Genomic DNA, 23,669 nt, shown 5'->3' on the forward strand with positions numbered 1-23,669 from the left:
CTCAATTCAAACTTCCGAATTCTATCTAATGCTAATGCTACCTATTATTGACGTACACAGATATCAATACGAGATGTGTTTAGACCTTATGATGAGGAATTCATACCACCAACCAATGCTACAGAAATTATAACAACGATAGAAAGACAGTATACATTTAGCAATCTAAGACCATCCACAGAGTACGAATTCAAGGTCTATGCACATACTGAGGCTGGAATGGGAAGGTTTATTGCAAGGAACTTCACAACGAAACCCGCTGATGAGTCCGGTGAATAATAATTATAAACATTGTTTATTGAATGTATTTGTATCCGAATAACTCGGATATTGAGTAATGCTCAATCGGTATTCTCCACTGACATGTTGTCTGACACAAAATATATAAAAGTTCACCCGCAACAAAATATTTTTTTAAGTATCCTTAGTTTCTTCCAAGATGAAACTGTGAACTGACAATAACATTTCAGTCCACATTTTTGCTCAGGATCAGCTTACAGTGATTTAGTAATGTCATTGCACATAATTTGTATGTCTATGTTTTTGAACAATTTTCGAACAGAACTTGGAGAGCCACCACAAACACCAACTCAATTGCGAAGTAATGCTACATCATTAACTATTGAAATACCTCAACTAACTGGCGAAGAATCGCACTATCTTACGTAGGTATTTCTTATTCATTGTTTGTTTGTTTGTTTTATTTCTTCTTTTGCCTGGGTTACTCATTCAGTGGATGTTTTAAGGTTTCCTCTGTTCTTCCATGAGGCCCAGGGGTCACATAAAAATATACATTAAAATACATCAAAATAATTAAATAAAATATTTAAATACATAGGATACATAAATATATAAGCATACACAATCATAAAATTTAAAATGGGGAAACTAACCCATATTTTACATATTATAAAATACATATTATAAAATACATAACCAGCACAGCGTATCAAATTTAACTACAAATTGTTTTTATCAAATATAAAACTAAGAATCCAGAATTTTTTCAAGAAAGAAATTTCAGATTTCAGATTTCCATTATACTTGCCAAAATACAGCATAAAAGACATGTTTTGGAAACTAAATACTTTACACAGTTTAAGATTTATGACACAATAGAATTTACATAACAAGAAAATTCATCATTTAGTATTTGAATTAAATAAGCATATTTCTCAAATTATAAAACAATCGATACTGTAAGAAATTTCATCAGCATTTCAATTATATATACACATTTGAAAACAAAAAAATTTGATTGCAACATTGGCCAAATACAAGCCTAAGGCCATGTTCACACAATTTTTTTAAAAAGGTTTGCTACTTAATTACACAAATGGTCATATTACACAATTAAATATTGCTAATATTATTACACACTTAAAAACCTGTTTTTGAAAATGGAAGTATTGGTTGGTATTGGATATTTCAGATCAGATTTCAGATTATTCCATGCTTTGGCCCCCCTGAACAGGAAAGAACGTCTTCCAGCTTCAGTTCTGGGTTTAAAATTGAGAGCTATATTACCGTGAGAGCTACCTCTTGTATTATGGCCATGATTTTCTCTAATAAGAGTAAAAACATCATTTAGGCCTTCAGGAACAAGCCCGGCTAGGCATTCAAAGACAGTGATACATAAGTCTACGATCACTTAGGAGCTTCCAGCCAAGCATGTCCCTAATAAATGAAGAAGGTGTGCGAACAGAGACCCTGAGAATAGCTCTCCCAGCCCGATTCTGAAGACGTTCCATCCTGTTCTGGAGAGTATAATTGCAGTTACCCCATACAATGTATTGCTGTTTAAAATAATTACTAATTCGTAACGTGCTTGGAACGTTAAGTAAATGTTTGTAATTTTAGCATATTATCAATTGAGTAATGAAATGAATAGAGAGTTTAGTAAAACATATCTTCTCTGCTTTATTAATCGATGTAATCAATACAACGCATTCGGAAGAATATCGCCAACTAAAAAACGTCTAAATTGTTGTTCTGTCTACAGAAGATGACGTGACGCATTTTGGTCACAGTGAAAAGCCATTTGCTTTGGTCGCTATTTGCGCTCGGCGAATCGCGTATTATATGATTTTTGGTATTGTACAAACCACCAAAAAAAAAATCACAACAATATCTTTCAATGTAAATAGGATGGCAAATTTAGCCAACAGAATGTTCATAAAACAGGTATCAGGGTATGCTTGAAATCTGATGTTAGCTTCGCTATGTTGGTATATGCAAGGAAACGACTAACGTTTGAATGTATACGATATTGATAATTATAATATGTTCACACAACATTTGAAATGCATGTATAATTATGACCCTTTTGTATATTTAATTCCAGAGAATTTAAGGTACGTGTAGAGGGACTGAATCTTCACTCTAGATCACCAGATCTAGGTAACTCGTATGAAGCAGGAAATGTTCAGAAGACAGAAGTAAAAGAAGGGTCGAAGGAATTTATTATAGGCGGTGGCGAAACGGACCAAAATCCACCACTACTGAAAGGAGAACATTACAACATTTATCTTGGAAGCTGTAGCGTTATAAGATCGGTATGTTGATTTTAGTGACGTTAATATTTTTTGGAAGTAGGTTGAGTTACACGCTTTTAAAAAGCGTGTAACTCAGCCTACTAACCTCATCACTTTACCTCTTCAAAACTTTTATTTTGGAAGAACGATCACATTTAACCAGTTTGAATCATTTTTACGATATATTGTTCCATTTAGATAGTGTGACCCAAAATACTGTATGTGATATACCACCTCCGGAAATACCAATTTGTACTATAAACCTATGGTGTCTTTTTATGCATGTTTTACTTCTAATATTTAACTAATGTATGTAGCTATAGTCTTTGGAAAAGCCTTGTTTTTATGGTTGTCCTCAATGTAGGATAAAAATCATATAATGAAAAATGGGACAACTCGTCCGAAGTAGCCTTACGTCTTACAATAACATCAAAATACCATTAGTGAGCCCTTTTCTTTTACAACAATACCACCCGGGAATACCACCAGATATGATCTGTCGGTTGGACACACTTCTTCGGTGCACTCTAACTGTAGAGGGCGTCATCGAATTTTAGTATGGCAAACTTTCGCGGTAGAGAAGGCCAGTTTATAATAAACTATTCGTTAGCATTAAATCACGTAGATATTTGGTATATATACTTTGGCTTAATGCTGGATTGGCTATTCACATTTCGGGTTTTATATATTGGTTCATAGTTTACTTATAGTCGTGGTACATGTATTATAAACATCATCATGACATGAGCAGAAATGTATAAAAGCATAAATGTCCTTTGTGAAAATGTTAACCCTTTGTTTTTCTTTTGATATCAGGAATGGAATTGCGTCTGGTCACTACCCTTAAAGCGTAGTACGTTGTCACTGATTTATTATTATTAATATTTTGATACTTTTTGTTTATTTACTGTTACTATTGTCGTTTCTTCTTCTTCTTCTTCTTCATAATGTTTCTTATTATGTACTTACAAACTTAAAAACGCCGTTTTCGTGTTTCATACATCTGTATATTTGTGCAAATTCACATTTTGTTGAAACCGTATGATAACTTTAATAACACAATGATATAATATTGCGTTGTTATATTCAACAGGAGATACTAAGAACCCTCTTTTCCTGGTATATATCACCGTTCCCATCGCCTTGTTTTTAGCACTTGTTGTTATCCTCATCTGCTTATTATACCGAAGGTAATCAGTGATTAGTACTTCTATGACTGTCCCAACAAACACAAATATGTTTTTAAAATGGTATTTTTTGTTTTTTTATATAAAGCTCATAATAGCGTTTTCAAAACATTTTATACAAAAAAGAACTGGTGACAGCAACATATTAAAAACGTCAAAATGTTGTTTTAAAAGATTTTTGTAAAGATTTTTGCAAATATTCCGTCAAATCATAAATAACATTATACTAGATTGTTTTGGGTCAAGTTTTCAAAAATACGCGTTATATACCCCGACAATAAAACATTCACTATAAAACATTTTGTGCTTGCTGGGATGTAACCACGGTTTATTTTTTATGCAGCATATCCAATTCTGCACGGTCTGTTAGGGATGAAATCAAAACTCGACCGGCGGTTGACCGCCGGTTCCGTTCAGTTCCGTCCGGCGGTTGCTATTGTTCTAAACAATAGGAAATTGGCGGAACTCGGCGGTCAACTCGCCAGTCGAGTTTTGATTTCATCCCTTACGATAAGTAAAAACCAACAAGAGTGACAGGAGAGATTGATTATCCTTCTTATATCATGCAGGGCTGGTGATATATTGTTCCTTTGTATTGATTGATCGATAGGCCTAAATGTTCATTTTAGGAAAAGCTGGCCTAGCCTTTTTATTTTGACGTAGAGATGACTAAAAAAATCACTTCTCATCAACTTCATCCCGTTTTGAAAAGAGATGTGTCTTGTGTCTGAAAGCTAGTGAATTTGTGTTTTTGTGTGGATTTTGAATGAACAATTTTCTTTACATTTTCTATAGGCGACGGACTAAAGATAAATTACATATTGACTCAGTTGGTTTATCGGATGCTGTCGGAAGACCTAAGAGTAAGTTTGAAAATATCCTTTCAGCAATGATATAATGATAATAAAAAAGTAACAACTTCGCCATACGAATTTATCAATAAAGGGTTGGACACAATTACTTTTAATCAAGCAGATATGAGCGACGCTGCGTACAGTAATCCAACACACGAGAAGGACACTGACGTTGATTGCAAAGATTCCAATACAACTCCAACGGCTTCAACAGAGGAACAACAGCGGGTACCTGGTCCGGTTAGAGTAAAAGATCTGAAAGAGTACATCAAAAAGAAAAAGTCTGGTCAACCTACCAAATTCAAGGATGATTTCTTTGTAAGTATATAACAGCGAAAAGAATTATATCACGAGTAAATTATGTTGCGATTTCATGAATGATGATCATAATGATCGTATGTTTATGTGTGTTTTAAATTTGTACGGTTGCCGCTGCACATTTTTATAGTTAATCCCGGGAATTCGGTATGGTAACTAAGTTGAAGTTCAATGTGTGGACCTGATAATCGTCGATATTTTCCGCATTATACTCTTCGCTGAGCCTAGTGCACATGGTAAATCGATAACTCATCCCTCTTTATCTATTTATTTTTGTTATTTATATGTCTGTTATTTATTTATTATTGATATAACAGATGCTTCCTCAGGAATTACTCCATTCATATGCTACTGCAAAACATGAAGATAATCGATTTAAAAATCGATATGCAAATATTGCCACATGTAAGTTTAATATCGCATTTAGTAGTAGTTTTTTCTTGGTAAGATACAGTAGTATTAAAGCAAACAAACAATATTTTCGCGTAAAATTAGGAGACATTTATATTATTATTATTATTATTATCATTATCATTATTATTAGTAGTAGTAGTAGTAGTAGTAGTAGTAGTAGTAGTAGTAGTAGTAGTAGTAGTAGTAGTAGTAGTAGTAGTAGTAGTAGTAGTAGTAGTAGTAGTAGTAGCAGTAGTATCATATTTATCATTATAATCATAATTATTATTGTTTTATATCAACTACAGATGACCATTCGCGAGTGAAACTCAGCATTCAAGGAATAGACCTCAGCTCTGATTACATCAATGCAAGTTATATCGATGTAAGTTGGAAGAATTACCAGTACGAGAGTATTTTACTTTGCTCTACATTGTTAAACGATTTTGTTAAGTTTTTTTTTCCTTTCAACCTTTTCTTTCTCAGTCTGAAATACTTTAAATCTGAAGTCAATTTAATTTCAATTAATTTTAATTTCAGGGCTACAATCATCCAAATAAGTACATCGCTAGCCAAGGTAAGCCATGACTTACGTGCTTTATTGAACCAACGTAGCATTTCCTATGTCATTGTAAAATCTGTATAGTGACAAATAAGATACGCAAATATTTTAACTTTCTGACAAAAAGAACGATTACTCATGAGGTAGAGAGACATAGGGACCGAGTAACATATCGATTAATTAACAGCGAAAGGTGTTCATTCGGCGTAATAGTGAACTTCCTTACTTTGTCCAAAATTAATTTACTAAAATATACATAAATAAGAAAGTTTTTTCAACGACTATATCTTAGATTATTGTGACATTCATATCGTGTTGCATATGAATGGACACCTAATGTATTCTCCTGACAATTATACCAAATGATCGAAACAATCACTTTAATTACGGCTGAGTACACGTCTTGTCATCTTGGAGGATGGGAAATTGTACCAGATTACGAAAATATTCGGTTTCAACATAATAATGGTCAATTTGGCATATTTTGTTTGGGACCCCACGTGTACTCAGTCATGAAAAGGGTGATTGTTTCAATTATGTGGTGTCATTGTAAAGGGGAATACATTAGCTCTGCATCGCTGAACATGTTACAAAAAATCTGAGATATATGCTTTAAATAACTTTCCGAACTTTTGTTTGAGGGAGTTTATTTGAATTTTTGAAGTTGGCATACAGGATAGGTTGACGGTGCAAGCTGATCAATATCTTCTAAATGGTTATTCGCCACTATGCAGAGTTATTAATTTACCTAACAACTTTTACTATATTCAATTCTGCATATTCATGTTCAATCATTACTAGCGTTGTTTGTAAATTTAGTACATACATTGACAACTATATTTGATTATTTTCCAAGGTCCAAACAAAACGTCTATACCAGACTTCTGGAGAATGATTTGGGAATACAAATTAAACAAAATTGTCATGCTCACCAACCTTGTTGAAAGCGGAAAAGTAAGTGTGGGTATTGTTTGATTCATGGTTGCTTGTCCGTTTTTCATTTTTTGTTTGCTTTGGTGATTTGTTATGTCTATGGGTGTGTCTAAAACTATTAACCCCAATAATCAACATTGCGAGCAATTATGTATAACCGCCAGCTTTAACGCCAACAAGTACAAAAGGAAAAAGAAGATATGTCACACAAACAATGCCTGCATTATTTGTAATTTAACCCTAGAACTACGAAGATTTCTTTTAACCCTCATAAAAAAACCCACACCAAACGACCTAAGCTAATCGTAGATCCATCCTTTGCGCTCAATTTAGTGATAATATTTTTACCCCAGCACCTATCCCGGTGGTAGGACCGGCCGTCAAAGATGACATTTTAAAGTGTGGTGGTGAGGCCCACCATTGGTTTCTACAATGGGCCAAAGATAATGGAGTATGTCGTTTATAATTTAAAACACACAAAATATGACTTAGTAGTTCTAGGGTTAACGTTTGAATATTGAGCTACATAATTATTATCCTCCACAAACTTAGGGTTAGGGATAGGGATATTCTTAGTGTTTATGTATAGAATGCGTAGGGTTTTCAATATTTATTCCAAATATCTTACAGTGTGTTTACTCATTTGATATTTACTTCAGATCAAGTGTGATCAGTATTGGCCCGATAAAGTAATAAAACACGGGACAATTACCGTTAGTTTGTCGAAAGAAGAAGTGTTTGCCGAATACACAATACGGTCCTTCACGCTAGCCAATGTAAGTATATACCTTATTATACAAAATTATCAGTATCAGTCACACTTTGATCTAGAATATGAAAAATATATATGATATAAAATAAAATATAATATGTAATAAAAAAACGACATACGCTAATGTTACGTTTCTCTGTTAAATGAAAAGGACAACATTGAAGGTAACCATCTAGTGTGTCAGTTTCATTTCACCGCTTGGCCAGATATGAGTGTCCCAGATAACATATCTTCATTTCTCAACTTCATGAAAATAGTCAAGACCTACATGGAGGAAGAATCCCAACCTATAGTTGTACATTGCAGGTGTGTATGATATTATAGACCAGTGTAAGAGTTTCTTTGTTGAACGTGTGTGTGATCGTAGGGGTGGGCGTGGTGCTTGGTGTGGGTGTCTACGTTTGTATTTCGGTATTAGGTAGGACTCGTGTCTTTTTCGTGTCATATCTGGGAGTTTCTAATATGTCTATATACACCAGGCACAAAAAGAAACTCGTCAGTAATATTCATCCTTGCTGTTCAATTACTTGATAATTTTGGATTATTCTGAAATATACATTTTGTTAATTGGACTTTTCTTTCTCATTTGACACCCTGTTCGTGAACATTGAGCAAGAATTGATCAAGATATGCGCCTCCAAACTCTCAAACCCCAAAATGAAAAGTTGCAATTTTAACGATTCAAATGTGCCTGTTACACTGTGTGCTTTATTGATTGGCCCGTGGTGCTTGTGTGCCATACAACGATGCGTTCACATTGAAAATCGTTGAAAATGCGACTTTTGATTTTGGGGTTTGAAGCTTTGGAGGCGCATATCTTGGTCAATTCTTGTTCGTTTTTCGCAAACAGGGTGTCAAATGAGAAAGCAAAGTCCAATTAACAACATGTATATTCAAGTTATAGAACAGCAAGGATGAATACAACTGACGAGTTTCATTTTGTGCCTGGTATATACTATACTGTAAGTTGCAGTTTAAAATGTGCCCGTATTATATTTTTTCACTTCTTAGCGCCGGAGTTGGCCGTACAGGTGCCTTCATTGCCATCCAATCTCTGATAGAACAAGCACAAGAGGAAGGACTAGTGGATGTCTTCCAGTTTGTGTGTGACATGAGACATCAGCGGATGAAGATGATTCAAACACCTGTAAGTAAATGTGAAATTAAAATAGAATCAAAATAGATTGGTCCCATAACGCTATCGGTTGCGCTATAGGTCTTGATGACTTCTTCAAACGTACCCTGAATAGTGCTATTGTTTTTTTGTTTTTTTTTAATAAAACCGTTACTGCTATACAAATGCTTATTATATTATTATTGATACAATTTAATACATCTCCAGAGTAAGATATAAAGAACTATCGGTACCTACAGACAGTGCTATACAGCCAAAATGTACCTCTTTCCTTACAATAATTGGAATTATTCAAATTGTTGACATTGGACACAACATACTTGTTATCAATAGATAGATTCCTATGTTAAAAACCTGCTCTCCTCCTTTATAGTATACTTAAGCGTAAAGATATGCTTGCAGTACGTGGAAAATGTTTGATTCAAATCAAATATTCATTTTTTCTACAGCCACAGTATGAATTCATTTTCGACGCCCTCTTGGAACACGTGGTATTCGGTGACACCTCAATTCCCGTGTCTGGATTCCGCGAAGCATACACAAAACTGAAAACCAAAAGTTCCGGTAAAAGCGCCAAGTCTGGATTAGACATTCAGTTCGAGGCAAGTCTCGTCCTATTATTTTCAAGTATACTTTTTAACATTAAAAAGACCAGCACATTAATAGGCATCATGCCTGATGCTTCATATTTGTTTTTAATTTACCGGGATTGTGATTACTGCATACTGACAACTCTCAGATACAATAAACCGGTCATATTGAATATTATAATTCCATAAAGGAGACTTAATTCACTTTCTGCTAGTGTTTTGCCACTGCTGTTTGATTGTTTGCTTGTTTTCAATTAGAATTTGCAAGATGTGACAATATTACCAAATATTGATGAATGTTCTGGTGGTACAAATGAGGAAAACGTCAATAAGAACCGTTTCAAGGATGTTGTTCCCGGTAATTTTATATTCTTAGATATAAGTAAAAAGCTAATTTGAATCATTTGTTGGGGTCTGTTGTATCTAATTTCGATGTATTATATTTCAGGTATTTTTAAAGCTTCAGTTGAAGTCATTTTAATTTTTGTCAAATTAACTTGACACGAATATCAGCTTCTAAATAATTTTTACGAAGTTTACACAATTTTGTTTTGATAAAAATGGCTTAATCTTTCAGCTGATAGAAACAGACCATATCTGATGTCTGCAGGTGTAGAGAATAGTACCAACTACATCAACGCTACATACATTCACGTATGTATGGTAAACTCTAAGTTTGAATATGTTGAATATTTGCAAAAACCTTACACATCATTCATAGGAATATGATGATGTAGAAACCGAACGCATTACCAAGCCCTGACTGAAAGTGGCAAGCTACCGTTTCAGCACTTTACTCAGCCTGAATAAAATCACTGGGAATCGGAAATGTGGGGAATGTATGGACGCTGCCAGTGAGGTGCTTTGAGGTGTACAAGAATCGTGCGAGCGTACTATTATATGCGACGCGTACGCGATTGGTTATTGTATCGTTATGAATTCGGCAGAGTGTCGAATCAAGCATTATGAGTAAATTGAATGCGTGTGATTGTGTTTCAGGCGATCTTTCATTTCCACCAAAAATTAATGATAAATCTTACTTACCGACTTAGATATTGAAATTGTGATTTGGACGAATTGCGCCTTAGTGCGATTAATGAATTTGACGAAAAGACGAATCGTATACTTAGCTATACAAATCAGGTTGATCTATTGTATAGTATAGTTGGAAACTCCGAATTTTCTATATTATATGCCATATACTGTTATATTTGATACCAATGGGTAGCTATACCCAGCAAACACAAAAACGTTTTTAAAACGTTTTAAATAAGTTATATTTCGGGTTTTGGTTTAGGCAAAAACGTTTTAATAACATTAAAATGTCGGGTTAAATAAAGGTCATGAAATCGTTTTAAACGTTTTGTGTGAAAACACACTACAACAATATTTTTAAAATGTTTTCGAAATGTCATTGTTAACTATTTTTGCAAACATTTTTGGCTAAATATTTTGTCAACACTTAAATAACATTATGTTAAAATATTTGCATCCAGCAAACACAGAAATGTTCTTAAAATGTTTTTACAAAACGTTTTATTAACATTTAAATGTCGGGTTATATAAAGGTCGTGAAAACATTTTAAAAACGTTATTGTAAATATTGTGGGCAAACATTTTTTGCAAAATATTTTTTCAACCCCAAAATAACATTCTGTTTAGAATGATAAGTTTTCAAAAATGTTTTTAGAATGTTATTAAAACTTTTTTATACCCTTTATATAACCCGACATTTAAATGTTTTCTGTCAAACATTTGTGCTTGCTGTGCAGTAAATTACAACAAATGTTATTTAATGTTATGAAAACGTTTTATACCATAAATGTACCCTTTATATAACCCGACATTTAAACGTTTTCAGACAACCTTTTATAACCTTTTGCGAATGATGTCGAAAACGTTTTGTGTTTGCTGGGTAGGTATCTTCTATCCAGTGATGCCAAAATAAGTACAAACATTCCCCACACGATATCGCTATGGCGTTATTATGTCAGATCGCCGTCGCAATTTGGGAAATCACAAAAAAATTATACACAAAACATGCAAAATATCCTAAATTTCAACTAAATATTACGGTGATGACTAATTATAACTCATAAACCACGTTCAGAATCTATTAGGACAATCACCAATATTTCCACAAAAGCCCCAAATCAAGGACGAGTGCTATAGTATACGCGTAGTTGAATGCGGATTCGTCCCCTTATGTAACTCTTTGAACAGCGGTTGACGCTTTTTAGATTTAGCATAACGTCGAATAGCTGTAAATACCTGTTTTGAGGAATGTGTCGATTATTTCAGAACAGAAGTATTGCAAATAAATTCACTTCTATAATATACATTTCAAATGAGTGTTCACGAATGTTCTCAATTTGTAGAATGACCAATGGAATGATTTTCAAACACTGTTTACTCAGAACAGCAATTTTGCGGATCCGGCACTATGCCGTATTCATAACGCTATGATACGCAATGACAAGGTAATGGCGGCTTGCATAGATGAACTACCTGTTGAAGTCTACTGTCACTTCGTGGGATAGGCTTTTTTTCTACTGTCACTTCCTGATCATATTTATTCTTTATTCCTGTAATGTTATATTATTTAGCACCATTTTCCTCCCCACAATAAAAAATACTAGTACATTACTCACCCTCTGTTCTTTAATTCGTTAAGATAATAGTTAATGTTAAGATATTATTTAAGATATAATTGTGGACCTAATACATTTGCGTATTTGCTTGGTTTATATTTCTAGAGTTACCGGAGGAAGGATGCCTTCCTCACTACTCAGATGCCCTTACCGAACACAGTGTGTGATTTCTGGCGTATGGTAAAAGATTACAAATGTGCTACCATTGTCATGCTGAACCACGTGGACCAAACAAATGAGGTACGTCAATATACTGCCCTTCGTTAACACCGTTTGTTTATACCATATTGCAATCGTTTATCGGGTCTTAATCTGAAAGCGAACATTGCACAAACAAGTTTATTAAAACTGGTCAACAACACTCACTTTTTAACAGAATATTTCAGAGAAACCATTTCATGGTGTTTCCAGATTAGAAGCATGCATTCTGGAAAGTTCTCGGGTTGGGCTGGTCTCTTGCTTGATTTTTTTACTTTTTTGATTTTTTTTTTTCTCTGCAGAGGTCTTTAATATTTTTAATGTCTGGTTAATGTCCGGTGTTCTTGCTGTACACTGCTAATGCCGCTTGGTTTGAGGTTGTCTTGGCAGTGTGTTCGTTCAGCCGCTCACCTAGGGTTTGCTTCGTTTAAGTCGCAAACACTTGTTTGTTCGCAACCTTCACAAGGTATGCGGTAACACAACTCTCGACTTTCCAGAGATCTTTCCTGAATGTATGATTCTCATCTAGAAACACCATCACAAAGACATGGTCAGAATCCAAAACACTAGAGAATCATCAGTCAATCTATATACCAACAGCATTACGTCGCTAATGACGGTGAATAGGTTTTTTTTTTAATATTGGCTATAAAAAGTAAGCGTTGTGGACCATTTTTGATGCCTCTTCCTAACACGTGTAACACTTCGTTTGCGTACAAGTTTATTTCCCGGTTAAGAATAATTAATGCGATTTACACATTATTTACAAATAATAAATTTTTTTAATTTGATTTTAATTTATATTAAATTTGCAATATACAGACTTGACATTTAATATGGAATAATTTTTCGCAAAACTCCAAGACTGGTCTGGAAGGGGTCTGCATAATCCGCACGGGTTAAATATTAATCGGGGTGTGTCGGGAGATGGTGTAAAATAATTATTTGGTAGAAAATGTGCTTTCCATAAGTTTACATTATGGTGCTCATAATTGTAGCGAATTTACCTAAAAAACCTAGCGACTTTATGCAACATTGTTCTGTTGTTATCAAATTTATAGGGGTTTGAAGTGATATATCTTAAATTTCGTCAGTAATTGGAATTCATCACAGCTGAAATACACTGGGAATGTACCAATTTCTTTAACAAGGAAGGGGCTTTAAAATAGGGCTTTTAAAAGTGGTACGTACTCAGAATGTTTGAATGACCCCCGGGGTCAAATGTTATAAACTTACGGTGCAAAAACAACTGCGCGGATTCCTGATTGCCCAATGAACTCACGCTGTTTCTTTTTTGTACAGTAAGTTTATAACATTTGACCCCATGGGACCAATCATACTTTCCGAGTGCGTACCACTTTTAAGAGTCATATTTATTAAAGCTCCTCTCACTTTCAAAACTGAAGGATTACAAGTGCAATTCAGTTCTGACGAACAGTATTGGCATTTCGGTTAAGTAAATATCGCCTCAAACCTCAATAAACTTGATAATATCAGAATAATGTTGCTCAAATTCAGAAATTTTACCCCCACAAAAATCAAATTCAGTCTCCTTAACTCCGCCATTTTAGGCCAATTCACTACATTATGAGCGCCATAATGTAAACTATTGAAAAGCATATTTTCTGTCAAACAATTATTCACCATCTCCAGACACACCCCCAATTAATATTTAGCCCGTGCGGTTTATGCAGACCTCTTCCAGACCAGTCTTGGATATTGCGAAAAAATATTCCATATTAAATGTCAAGTCTGTATAAATAAACCTGCATGGATGCTAAAAATGATGACATTGTTTCTGATACTTACCACGTTGTTTTGTTGTTGTTGTTTTTTGGTTTTTTTTAAATCAGACACTGGCTCAATATTGGCCGAACAAAGGCTCGACATCAAATTTTGGGCCTTTCGCAATAGAATGCAAATCCGAGAAAGCAACAAATGACGGTATTACGATCAGGGTCTTGAAATTGCTTCATGGACAGGTATGATCAATATCCTACCCTTCTAAATATCTTTGAATAGACAAGTTTTGAAGGAATTACCAAAATCCTTTGCAAAGCACGTCTTCGTCGATGCCACATGGTTCCTCCAATAATGCGTATCGACGATAGTGTATTATGGGTTAAAGTCGCAAAGGCGTTTGGGAATGACCGAAATGGTCAATTAATTATTACTGGTTTCAATGCGTCTTTATGCATTTCTTGGCGACGATACACAGTTTGATGATAGCATTTGCATCGCCGAATCATCATGAATGTAAAATAATTCAAATGATAACCCATTGGCACAGGTAAGACAATTAGCTGTTGATGAATCGTTGCAAACATTCATGTGTTATGTGCTGTTTTTGTTGTGGTCATGTTATTGTTGGTGCTTTTGTATGTTACTCATTCATTGTGATTAAAGCTTAATTACCTGTCACTCCTGATATTCTCAGGATCAACGTACAATTGTACAATATTCTTTGCCACGCTGGTCCGATGACAGCTCTCATTTCCCCGAACCAAGGAGTGTCCGGGCAATAACGCATAAGGTTATTGACAGAATACAGAAATTGCCTAAAGAGAGAGTAGCGGTACATTGCATGTGAGTATTGATGATTTTATCCATATTCTGTAAACAAATACTGTAACTAAACCCTACTGCCCTAAACTTCTAGATCCAGTAAAACTTTTAAATTTAAACGACTACCGTACAGATTCGCCTAATGAAGCTATGGGACCCTTTGACATAAATGGAATTTTAGGCACAACTTAAAGCGCCCTCTCGTAAAATTCCTGTTGGTATTTCAGAGGAGGGAGCTTTTTATTTGCACATGACATTTACCCTAAGATAAAGGAACCCAAGTGCGCCTTTAGGCGAATCTTAACGGTATCCTACTTGGCGTATATTGGTGAAGAAAGACTAGGGGATTCAACTTACTTTAGTTCATAATTGGTCGCATAATTGGTCGTATAAACGTGACCGATTATATCCTTATTTTGTTTCATACCAGTGATGGGATGGGTGTTAGTGGTACCTTCTGTGCAATCGTCTCAGCGTTAGACCGTCTTGCTACTGAACAGACAGTCGACATCTTCCAGACAGCCAAACGCATTCGAAAGTGCAACTCTAGAGCCATTCAAGATAAGGTATAATTAACATGTTATTTATGCTTTCAATTGCATAATAACATAACAAACTGAACTATCTATAATAATATTCTTTTATCGTTTTGTAATGGAAATGCACAAAGTTGATACATTTAAGAAACGCACAATTTTGGCACATACTAAAATGATTTTATTTTCATTTATTTGTTCATCACTTTCGTCCCCCGATCCCTCCCCCAAGGATCCACCCATAATAGTTCAAGGTTGACCAAAATCCTTTGACCCTCATAACCAGTATAAATATGAAGATCGTGAGAAACAAATATCTACCTATTTAATATTAATTTTGTTTTTTATATTATTTCATGTGCAATCATTTCCAGAAGCAATACTCGTTCATCTACGATGTGGTGCAAGACGAACTAGACTCCGGTCAAGTGTATGAAAACTTCGTGGCTACATGAATATCAGAGACAGAATCCGGGGTAACCTTACAAAGTATTGTACTAGAGTTCATTATTAGAAGAGATATTATAACTTGTTATATTGTAGACGTGTTTTGCAAAATCTACATTATGAGTATATAGAATGTATTAAAGTAAAACAGGCACATGGATATATCATTATCCGAGTATTTCTATTTTATAGTACTGGGGCCCGAGCACTGATGAACACCTCAGCATCGCTGGATTTAGATGTTTTTGCTGACTTCGAACTTTTGCCATGTTCAAAGACTTTTGTCTGACACGGGCAGGTAAACCATGTGTATATTATTTATATATTTGTTTATCAAGCAATTTATGGAACAATTATTTGCTATTTTCTTTTTTCTGATACTTATTTTTGTTAAAACAAATCTGTTGTTAAACCTGACTGAAATATGTTAAACAAGTACCGAACACCATATGTATTTCTTATTGGATTCAGCTACATAATCAAAGTTAACTATGTGACTTTAGTTACCAGTTTTGAAGCCATTTTAATCAACTGAAGGGTGTATGTTACTAGATGTTTATAAAGAGAGGAATGACAATATCAATACATTTGAATTCATCATAAGTGCAGTTTTCATATTTTTAGAGGAGATGCAATTTTTATGTTTTGCAAAATGTTAAACTATTTGAATCAGTATAATATTTCAGTAGGCATAAATTGTGCTTCTAATAATTCTTTGTAGGATTTCTTATTTAATAATTTCCAAAATCTAATAGCAAATAAAATATCGTAAGTGCAGTTTAAGCAGTTCGTTTTTTCTGTTGCCTCCAAGACTAACATAGCAGGCACTTCCGATAATTATGCATATAAAGTAATTTATGGTTTTCACTGTAATGCTGTAAGTCTTGCAACTATACTGCGCCAATAAAGTATCCTTACAGTTGGAAAAATAATCACAATTTCAAAACTGAACAATATTTGGGTAAATTTTTTTTTAATAGTTGCACTATCTAATCCTACACATTATGACACCACATTGAATCCAATGTGACCTCTAGAATTTTTTTCCATTTGTTTTTCAATTAAAGCTAAACGCATAAATTAGCCATTCACCACTCTCAAACCAGATGTCTAGTCTGTGGAGTTTTGAATAGGCCAGTTTGTCACTTTTAAAACTGGACCTTCGTCTAATCAAATGCTTGTATCTTTGTTTCTTGAAGTCACATTGGATTCAATGTGGTGTCATAATGTTCAGGATTAAATAGTGCATCTATTAAAAAAACAAATTTACCCAAATATTGCTCAGTTTTGAAATTATGATTATTTTTCCAACTGTAAGGATACTTTATTGGCGCAGTATAATAAAGAATACCATCGACTACCAGACTACCGTAAGTGCTAGTTGCGTTAGCATTATAGAATGCATTGTAAGCTAATTTCTTTTTTCAGTGCAAGACTATTGTAAAGACTATTGTAAATGTCACCGGCAACAACAAAACTATAGTGCTTAAGGAATAATAATTCTTTGTAGGATTTCTTATTTAATAATTTCCAAAATCTCTTATTAGGATTTCTTATTTAATAATTTCCAAAATCTAATAGCAAATAAAATATCGTAAGTGCAGTTTAAGCAGTTCGTTTTTTCTGTTGCCTCCAAGACTAACATAGCAGGCACTTCCGATAATTATGCATATAAAGTAATTTATGGTTTTCACTGTAATGCTGTAAGTCTTGCAACTATACTGCGCCAATAAAGTATCCTTACAGTTGGAAAAATAATCACAATTTCAAAACTGAACAATATTTGGGTAAATTTGTTTTTTTAATAGATGCACTATCTAATCCTACACATTATGACACCACATTGAATCCAATGTGACCTCTAGAATTTTTTTCCATTTGTTTTTCAATTAAAGCTAAACGCATAAATTAGCCATTCACCACTCTCAAACCAGATGTCTAGTCTGTGGAGTTTTGAATAGGCCAGTTTGTCACTTTTAAAACTGGACCTTCGTCTAATCAAATGCTTGCATCTTTGCTTCTTGAAGTCACATTGGATTCAATGTGGTGTCATAATGTTCAGGATTAAATAGTGCATCTATTAAAAAAACAAATTTACCCAAATATTGCTCAGTTTTGAAATTATGATTATTTTTCCAACTGTAAGGATACTTTATTGGCGCAGTATAATAAAGAATACCATCGACTACCAGACTACCGTAAGTGCTAGTTGCGTTAGCATTATAGAATGCATTGTAAGCTAATTTCTTTTTTCAGTGCAAGACTATTGTAAAGACTATTGTAAATGTCACCGGCAACAACAAAACTATAGTGCTTAAGGGGGCAGACAGAATCACTCAAAGTGGGAAATTTTAGATAGTGTTTTGTATTGTAAGTAATGATGATAAGTAAATAAAGGTACAGACCATTTGACATGTGACGTCAATACCCAGTATGCGCGCGAATTACGATAATTTCCATTGTTCTTTGTCCTCCACTGTGCGTACGCATCGTAGTTTGCTCAGGGCACGTATAGTTTAAATCGTCGCCCACCACATTTCATATAGTACAAGAAAGTCTTTGAACAGTGTAGCGGTTCGTTCAAGCATATCGATAGACCAGTCCCGCGCCTTTTTTAATAAACAATGATGTCAAGTGGTCTATACATTTTCAGCAAGTAAATGATGCAAGGAATCCCACTCGCACAACAGACCGCGAAGATTCGTGTGACTGGTACCAAGGTTCAGCTGATAGTTGATAATGTTGTAATGTTGTAATGTTGATAAAACAGTGTTCATAGCATGAAATTCATGTATGAATTGGTGAATCTGTCATCTATGATTATGCATCATGAAATTGTATATAAACTTTATTTATATTTGAACTTCCAAAGCAAACTATTAAAGATACATGTTTCCAGAGCTTTTTCGGTGAAAAGTTACCACGTTGATCTACACTATTTTATTTTAATATTTCTCTCGCTTTGATAATGCTGTTTGGAAAGACTAACTTTTCTTATGTGACTTTTGAACTTGAACTTGATCATTTTAATTTGAGCATTTGAACTTAAATCTTTCAAAGCAAAACAGTGCACATAGCATGAAATTCATGTATGAATTGGTGAATCTGTCACCTATGATTATCTCACAAATAGATCGCAATTTGTTTCTTTTAATTATCACAATTCATCTCGTTTAAATACTTGTTGTGGAGTTCCCGAAGGCTCAATCATTGGGCCTTTACTGTTTATTTTATATATTAATGATTTGGTTTACACTGGGAAAAACTCTGATTTCATCTTATTTGCCGATGATACTAATATTTTGTTCTCTCATAATGATTTGAAGCATCTTATTGATAATGTTAATTTTGATCTTGCAAATATTTCCTCCTGGATCAAGGCGAATACATTATCTCTTAATGTAAATATAAGTAATTATATGATTTTTAAAAACAGGTATAGTAATCGTACTTATCCAGACCTACAGATCGTCATTGACAATAATATTATTTTACGAGTTTCCAGTATAAAGTTTCTTGGTCTTACCATGGATGAATGTTTGACATGGAACCAGCACACTCGTCATGTGGCAAATCTTGTTGTAAATATTCTGGTATCCTTTTCAGATTAAAGCACTTTTTACATGTAAATATTTTAATTTCTTTATATAAAACCTTAGTTCTTCTACATATTCGATATTGTAATTTAAGTTGGGCTGATCTTAATAATTGCGTTTTAGATTCAATTTATCGTAAACAAAAGCGTATTATGCGATTATGTACAAATTCTCATTTCTTTGAACACTCGCCTCCTTTATTTGCCAGGCTTAATTCACTCACTGTTTATGACATTCATAAATCATCCAAAGCTGTTTTTATGTATAAGTATAGGAATAATTTATTGCCGGTTAACTTTACTGATTATTTTGTCACAGTCAATTCACTCCATAATTATGGGACAAGGTCTGCTGCTTCGTATCGTCCACATAATCTTTGATCTTGCAAGAAATACAATCAGAAGGCAGGGTCCTATTTTATGGAATGATATACCAGCCTCTATTCGTAACTCAGTTTCTATTAAAATATTTAAATCTATGTATAAACAAAATTTACTCTCAAATTATCATTAGGCTACCAAACTTATCTCAAGTTATATTTTCCTATGTAGTTATATACTCGTATACATTATGTGACTCCTCTTCCGGACCTCCTAAATTGTTTTCGATCAGAGCATTTCACATCGTGCAGCCAACCGGTTTTCAGCTCGTTTCTCCTGTTTTTTTGCCTTGCTTGATGGTCCGGGAGCTGGGTTCCTTTAAACCTTTTATCATATGCCTTGAGTGCCAGCATATATGTCTGTCTCACCTGTCTTGGCATGTCTTGTCCTCACATCACTGGTGTCTCTGTCTTTGCAGTTATGGGCATTGAGTTCGCAACATCTTGACATCGTCTTGTTCTGCGGTTTGTCATTCATTACTCGAAACCTTTATATTAATGTTTATTGTAGTACCTACTTGAGTTTACTCACCGTGAGCAATTTGCGGATCAAACGATATAATCCGGTAAAGAATCAATGCACTCAAGCACACTAATTTGTAAGGCTATTGTTGTCAAGTATTATAAGCCGGTTGCGAGAAATGCAGGAGTTGGGCCGATCAAGCCGATGAACGGGTGACTGAACATGGCTTTTCATCGAGCAAACGCACATTTTGTTAGTACATATTGCAACAGTATTTTATTTCTCAGCATATGTGCATCAGCGTGGGTCTGCGGCTTAGGGTCCGGGCACGCCGAAGAGTTCATCGGCGAGATTGAGCACCCAGGCCTTATTTATTTATTCATTCAAAGGGGTAGTCACAGTTCCTTCGAGTCTTGCTCTGTTATGGCCAACCTTCCATCTTATTGATAAATTTAATGAACTGTATATTGATTATGTCATGGAAAATAAAATCTGAATCTGAATCTGAATCTGAATCTGAACACTTTCTGCAAAAATTTGATTTTCAATATAATTTTTATCGGTCCACCATAACAACTTACCCTAAACATCCAAATTGACGAAAATAGCATAATTATTTGTGTTTTAAAACACACAACTAGTAACAGCTTTCTCAAATGTTTCTTCGTTTTAAGAATATGGGTCCAAAAGGATTAAATTTGATTTTTTTTTTATTCAATTCTCACTTACAATATGTTTGCAATTCTGCTGACGATTTTGTACTCAGTTTTGTATTTCGTATGTGATAGCAATCTTTATTCACAACTCTCGTTGCTTAATTCAAAAGAACGCGCTGCTAGATTCGCCAATTCTATTGGTCGCCTTCACAACGCGTTGCTGTAGTCGTCCCTGTATAACCCGTATATGAATGAGCACAAAACGGGCATGTAATGTTAAAGTATCGATAACATCGCCCTCTGGAGCTGGTCGTTTTTTACAACCGTTAGTTGCTTGCTGTTCGTCAATGTGTTGAAATCTCGACGTCTTGACCTAATAAGAATACATTAGGCGGAGGTGCCGTATTTAGCGTTAGCTTTGGATATTTAATTTTTTTTTTTATATTTCACCCGGGTGAAGCTTTTTTCACATAGCCAAAATATTACCTGTTCACACAAAAGCTGTGGTTTTATACTTATGACGTATCGTAAAGTATATAAAGATCCCAGCAAACACAAAACGTGTTCGACATCATTCGCAAAAAGGTTGTAAAAGGTTGTCAGAAAACGTTTAAATGTCGGGTTATATAAAGGGTACATTATTGGTATAAAATCATTTTCTGATAATCTACTGCTCAGCAAACAAAAATGTTTTACAAAATACTTTTAAATGTCGGGTTATACAAAGGGTATATAAACGTTTTAATAACATTCTAAAAACATTTTGGAAAACTTGATACAAAACATTCTAAACATAATGTTATTTTGGGGTTGAAAAAATATTTTGCGAAAAATGTTTGCCCAAAATATTTGCAATAACGTTTTTAAAACGTTTTCCTGACCTTTATACGATAACCCGACATTTAAATGTTATTAAAACGTTTTGAAAAAACATTTTAAGAACATTTCTGTTTTTGCTGGGTGCAAATATTTTAACATTATGTTATATAAGTGTTGACAACATATTTGGCAAAAAATGTTTGCAAACATAGTTTACAATAACATTTTTGAAAACATTTTAAAAATATTGTTGCAGTGTGTTTTCATACAAAACGTTTTAAAACGTTTTCATGACCTTTATATAACCCTACATTTTAATGTTATTAAAACGTTTTTATGTAAACCAAAAGCCAAAATATAACTTATTAAAAACGTTTTTAAAACGTTTTTGTGTTTGCTGGGATATTAACACTTTTTTTGTATATTTGTATAACTACTCAGGATGTAACAGCTTCACAAATGATGTTGATGTAAACATCTCAAAAAATTAATTACCCCCTTTAATATAATGGCCATTATTAAACTACGGGCTATTGTTTTACAAATCTGTAAATTGCGTTTGAAGCAGAATTTATTTCTGCACATTTTGACACCTGATTTGTAATTAATTGACTAAATATTGACTTCATAGCGCACAATTAAGGGGTACTACACCCCTGCCCAATTTTGTGCCTATTTTTGCATTTTCTCAAAATTTATAGCGCATTGGTGACAAGTAATATATGTATATTATAGGGGCAAGGACTACAACTACTGCACTGGAAAGTTTATTTCAGCACAGACAACAGTTGTGGAGTTACAGTCACAAATTAGGGAAAACCAATATTTGATCAATAAATCAATAACTACTTGCCTTGAGTTGCTTAATTCTCAGTGCAGTAGTTGTAGTCTTTGCCCCTATAATATACATATCTTACCTGTCACCAATGCGCTATAATTTTTGAGAAAAATCAATGTAACCCAAGATTTGTAATGCAATAGCCCGTTTTTTTAGTAATGGCCATTATTAACAGAATTATTGTATGCCTGTAGTAAATGTGATTATTATGCTGTAATGTAATGTGAATTTATTATTGTATATGTCATCAACCCAATCTATTCGTACGACATGTATACTCGATTGTTGCTTACAATTGGATTAACATAATTCAAATGATAATCAGTACATTGAATTGTGCATTTGTTTGTCAGTTTTTTATTGCTTGTTTATTCAAAACTTACGTCTATCAACGTACAATTAATACTTTTTGCGCTATTTGTTTTAAATTATGTGAAAATTAAAGACAAAATTGCGAATTCCTTATCGTTTTAACCATACATTTCCAATACCTGACGATGACTGACATAGCTATTTTACTCAATAAAATATAAAAACTATAAAAAAATCCCTACCTCTACTTATAAAAACGATAGAAAAAAACAAGACTACTATATAGCAGCTAAATTCTTTTTTACGCTGGCGAAGTTACGTAATTAATCGGTACAAACAATTTTGAATATACCGCGCTGCACTACAAGCAGGTTGCACTCATCACCTGTCTTCAATCATATAATAGATTGAATACAATACCGCTCTTTTCAAAGAGACTAATGTTACAGGTGCAAGTGATTAGCATTTCTTTGACATCTATGGTTCAATACAGAGGTACCTCATGAACGTAGTAGTGCAGCGCGATATAATCAAAAAATTGTTTGTACCTATTGCTATGGTAGTTAATCCGATTATTACGTAACTTCGCCAGCGTATACACCTGTTATCGCATTTAAGGTAATACTTTCTTCCAGCCAGATAATTGCGCAGTTATTAGTATTTAAAATTAAAACGTATACACTCACGAGGCCCCATTGGAATTATACCACGTATATATATCTTAGAAAGTTCTTTAAGGGATCTAAAATGAGCGTTTATTGTGTTTCGACAGTATTTTTTGTGGGACATGAGAGCACCGCAGACCTATCGAATTGCACTCTGAATACGAAGCATGTCTTTCTGATATCAATAATTTTCTTTTTGAAATTCACGATATGATACAAATTTTATGACAAATTATAAAAAATGATATTTTTCAAATTTTGATATA

General features: G+C 34.0%; 1 protein-coding gene across 1 annotated transcript in view; it reads left to right on the forward strand.

Moving 5' to 3' along the window:
- LOC140168936 (receptor-type tyrosine-protein phosphatase kappa-like) overlaps positions 1 to 15,683 on the forward strand; it is a 40,722-nt gene extending 25,039 nt beyond the window's left edge. Inside the window, exons 14-33 of the mRNA XM_072192251.1 lie at positions 61 to 271; positions 563 to 665; positions 2,345 to 2,555; positions 3,628 to 3,653; positions 4,517 to 4,584; positions 4,697 to 4,893; positions 5,211 to 5,298; positions 5,595 to 5,671; positions 5,827 to 5,863; positions 6,705 to 6,802; positions 7,441 to 7,557; positions 7,705 to 7,859; positions 8,565 to 8,700; positions 9,138 to 9,290; positions 9,537 to 9,636; positions 9,856 to 9,932; positions 12,035 to 12,169; positions 13,981 to 14,109; positions 15,055 to 15,258; positions 15,603 to 15,683. Of these exons, the coding sequence (XP_072048352.1) occupies positions 61 to 271; positions 563 to 665; positions 2,345 to 2,555; positions 3,628 to 3,653; positions 4,517 to 4,584; positions 4,697 to 4,893; positions 5,211 to 5,298; positions 5,595 to 5,671; positions 5,827 to 5,863; positions 6,705 to 6,802; positions 7,441 to 7,557; positions 7,705 to 7,859; positions 8,565 to 8,700; positions 9,138 to 9,290; positions 9,537 to 9,636; positions 9,856 to 9,932; positions 12,035 to 12,169; positions 13,981 to 14,109; positions 15,055 to 15,258; positions 15,603 to 15,683 (2,403 nt within the window). The remainder of the gene's footprint in view (positions 1 to 60; positions 272 to 562; positions 666 to 2,344; positions 2,556 to 3,627; positions 3,654 to 4,516; positions 4,585 to 4,696; positions 4,894 to 5,210; positions 5,299 to 5,594; positions 5,672 to 5,826; positions 5,864 to 6,704; positions 6,803 to 7,440; positions 7,558 to 7,704; positions 7,860 to 8,564; positions 8,701 to 9,137; positions 9,291 to 9,536; positions 9,637 to 9,855; positions 9,933 to 12,034; positions 12,170 to 13,980; positions 14,110 to 15,054; positions 15,259 to 15,602) is intronic.
- Positions 15,684 to 23,669: the final 7,986 nt, after the last annotated feature.

The sequence above is a fragment of the Amphiura filiformis genome, chromosome 1 (genome assembly GCF_039555335.1).
Source record: "Amphiura filiformis chromosome 1, Afil_fr2py, whole genome shotgun sequence".
Taxonomy (NCBI): domain Eukaryota; kingdom Metazoa; phylum Echinodermata; class Ophiuroidea; order Amphilepidida; family Amphiuridae; genus Amphiura; species Amphiura filiformis.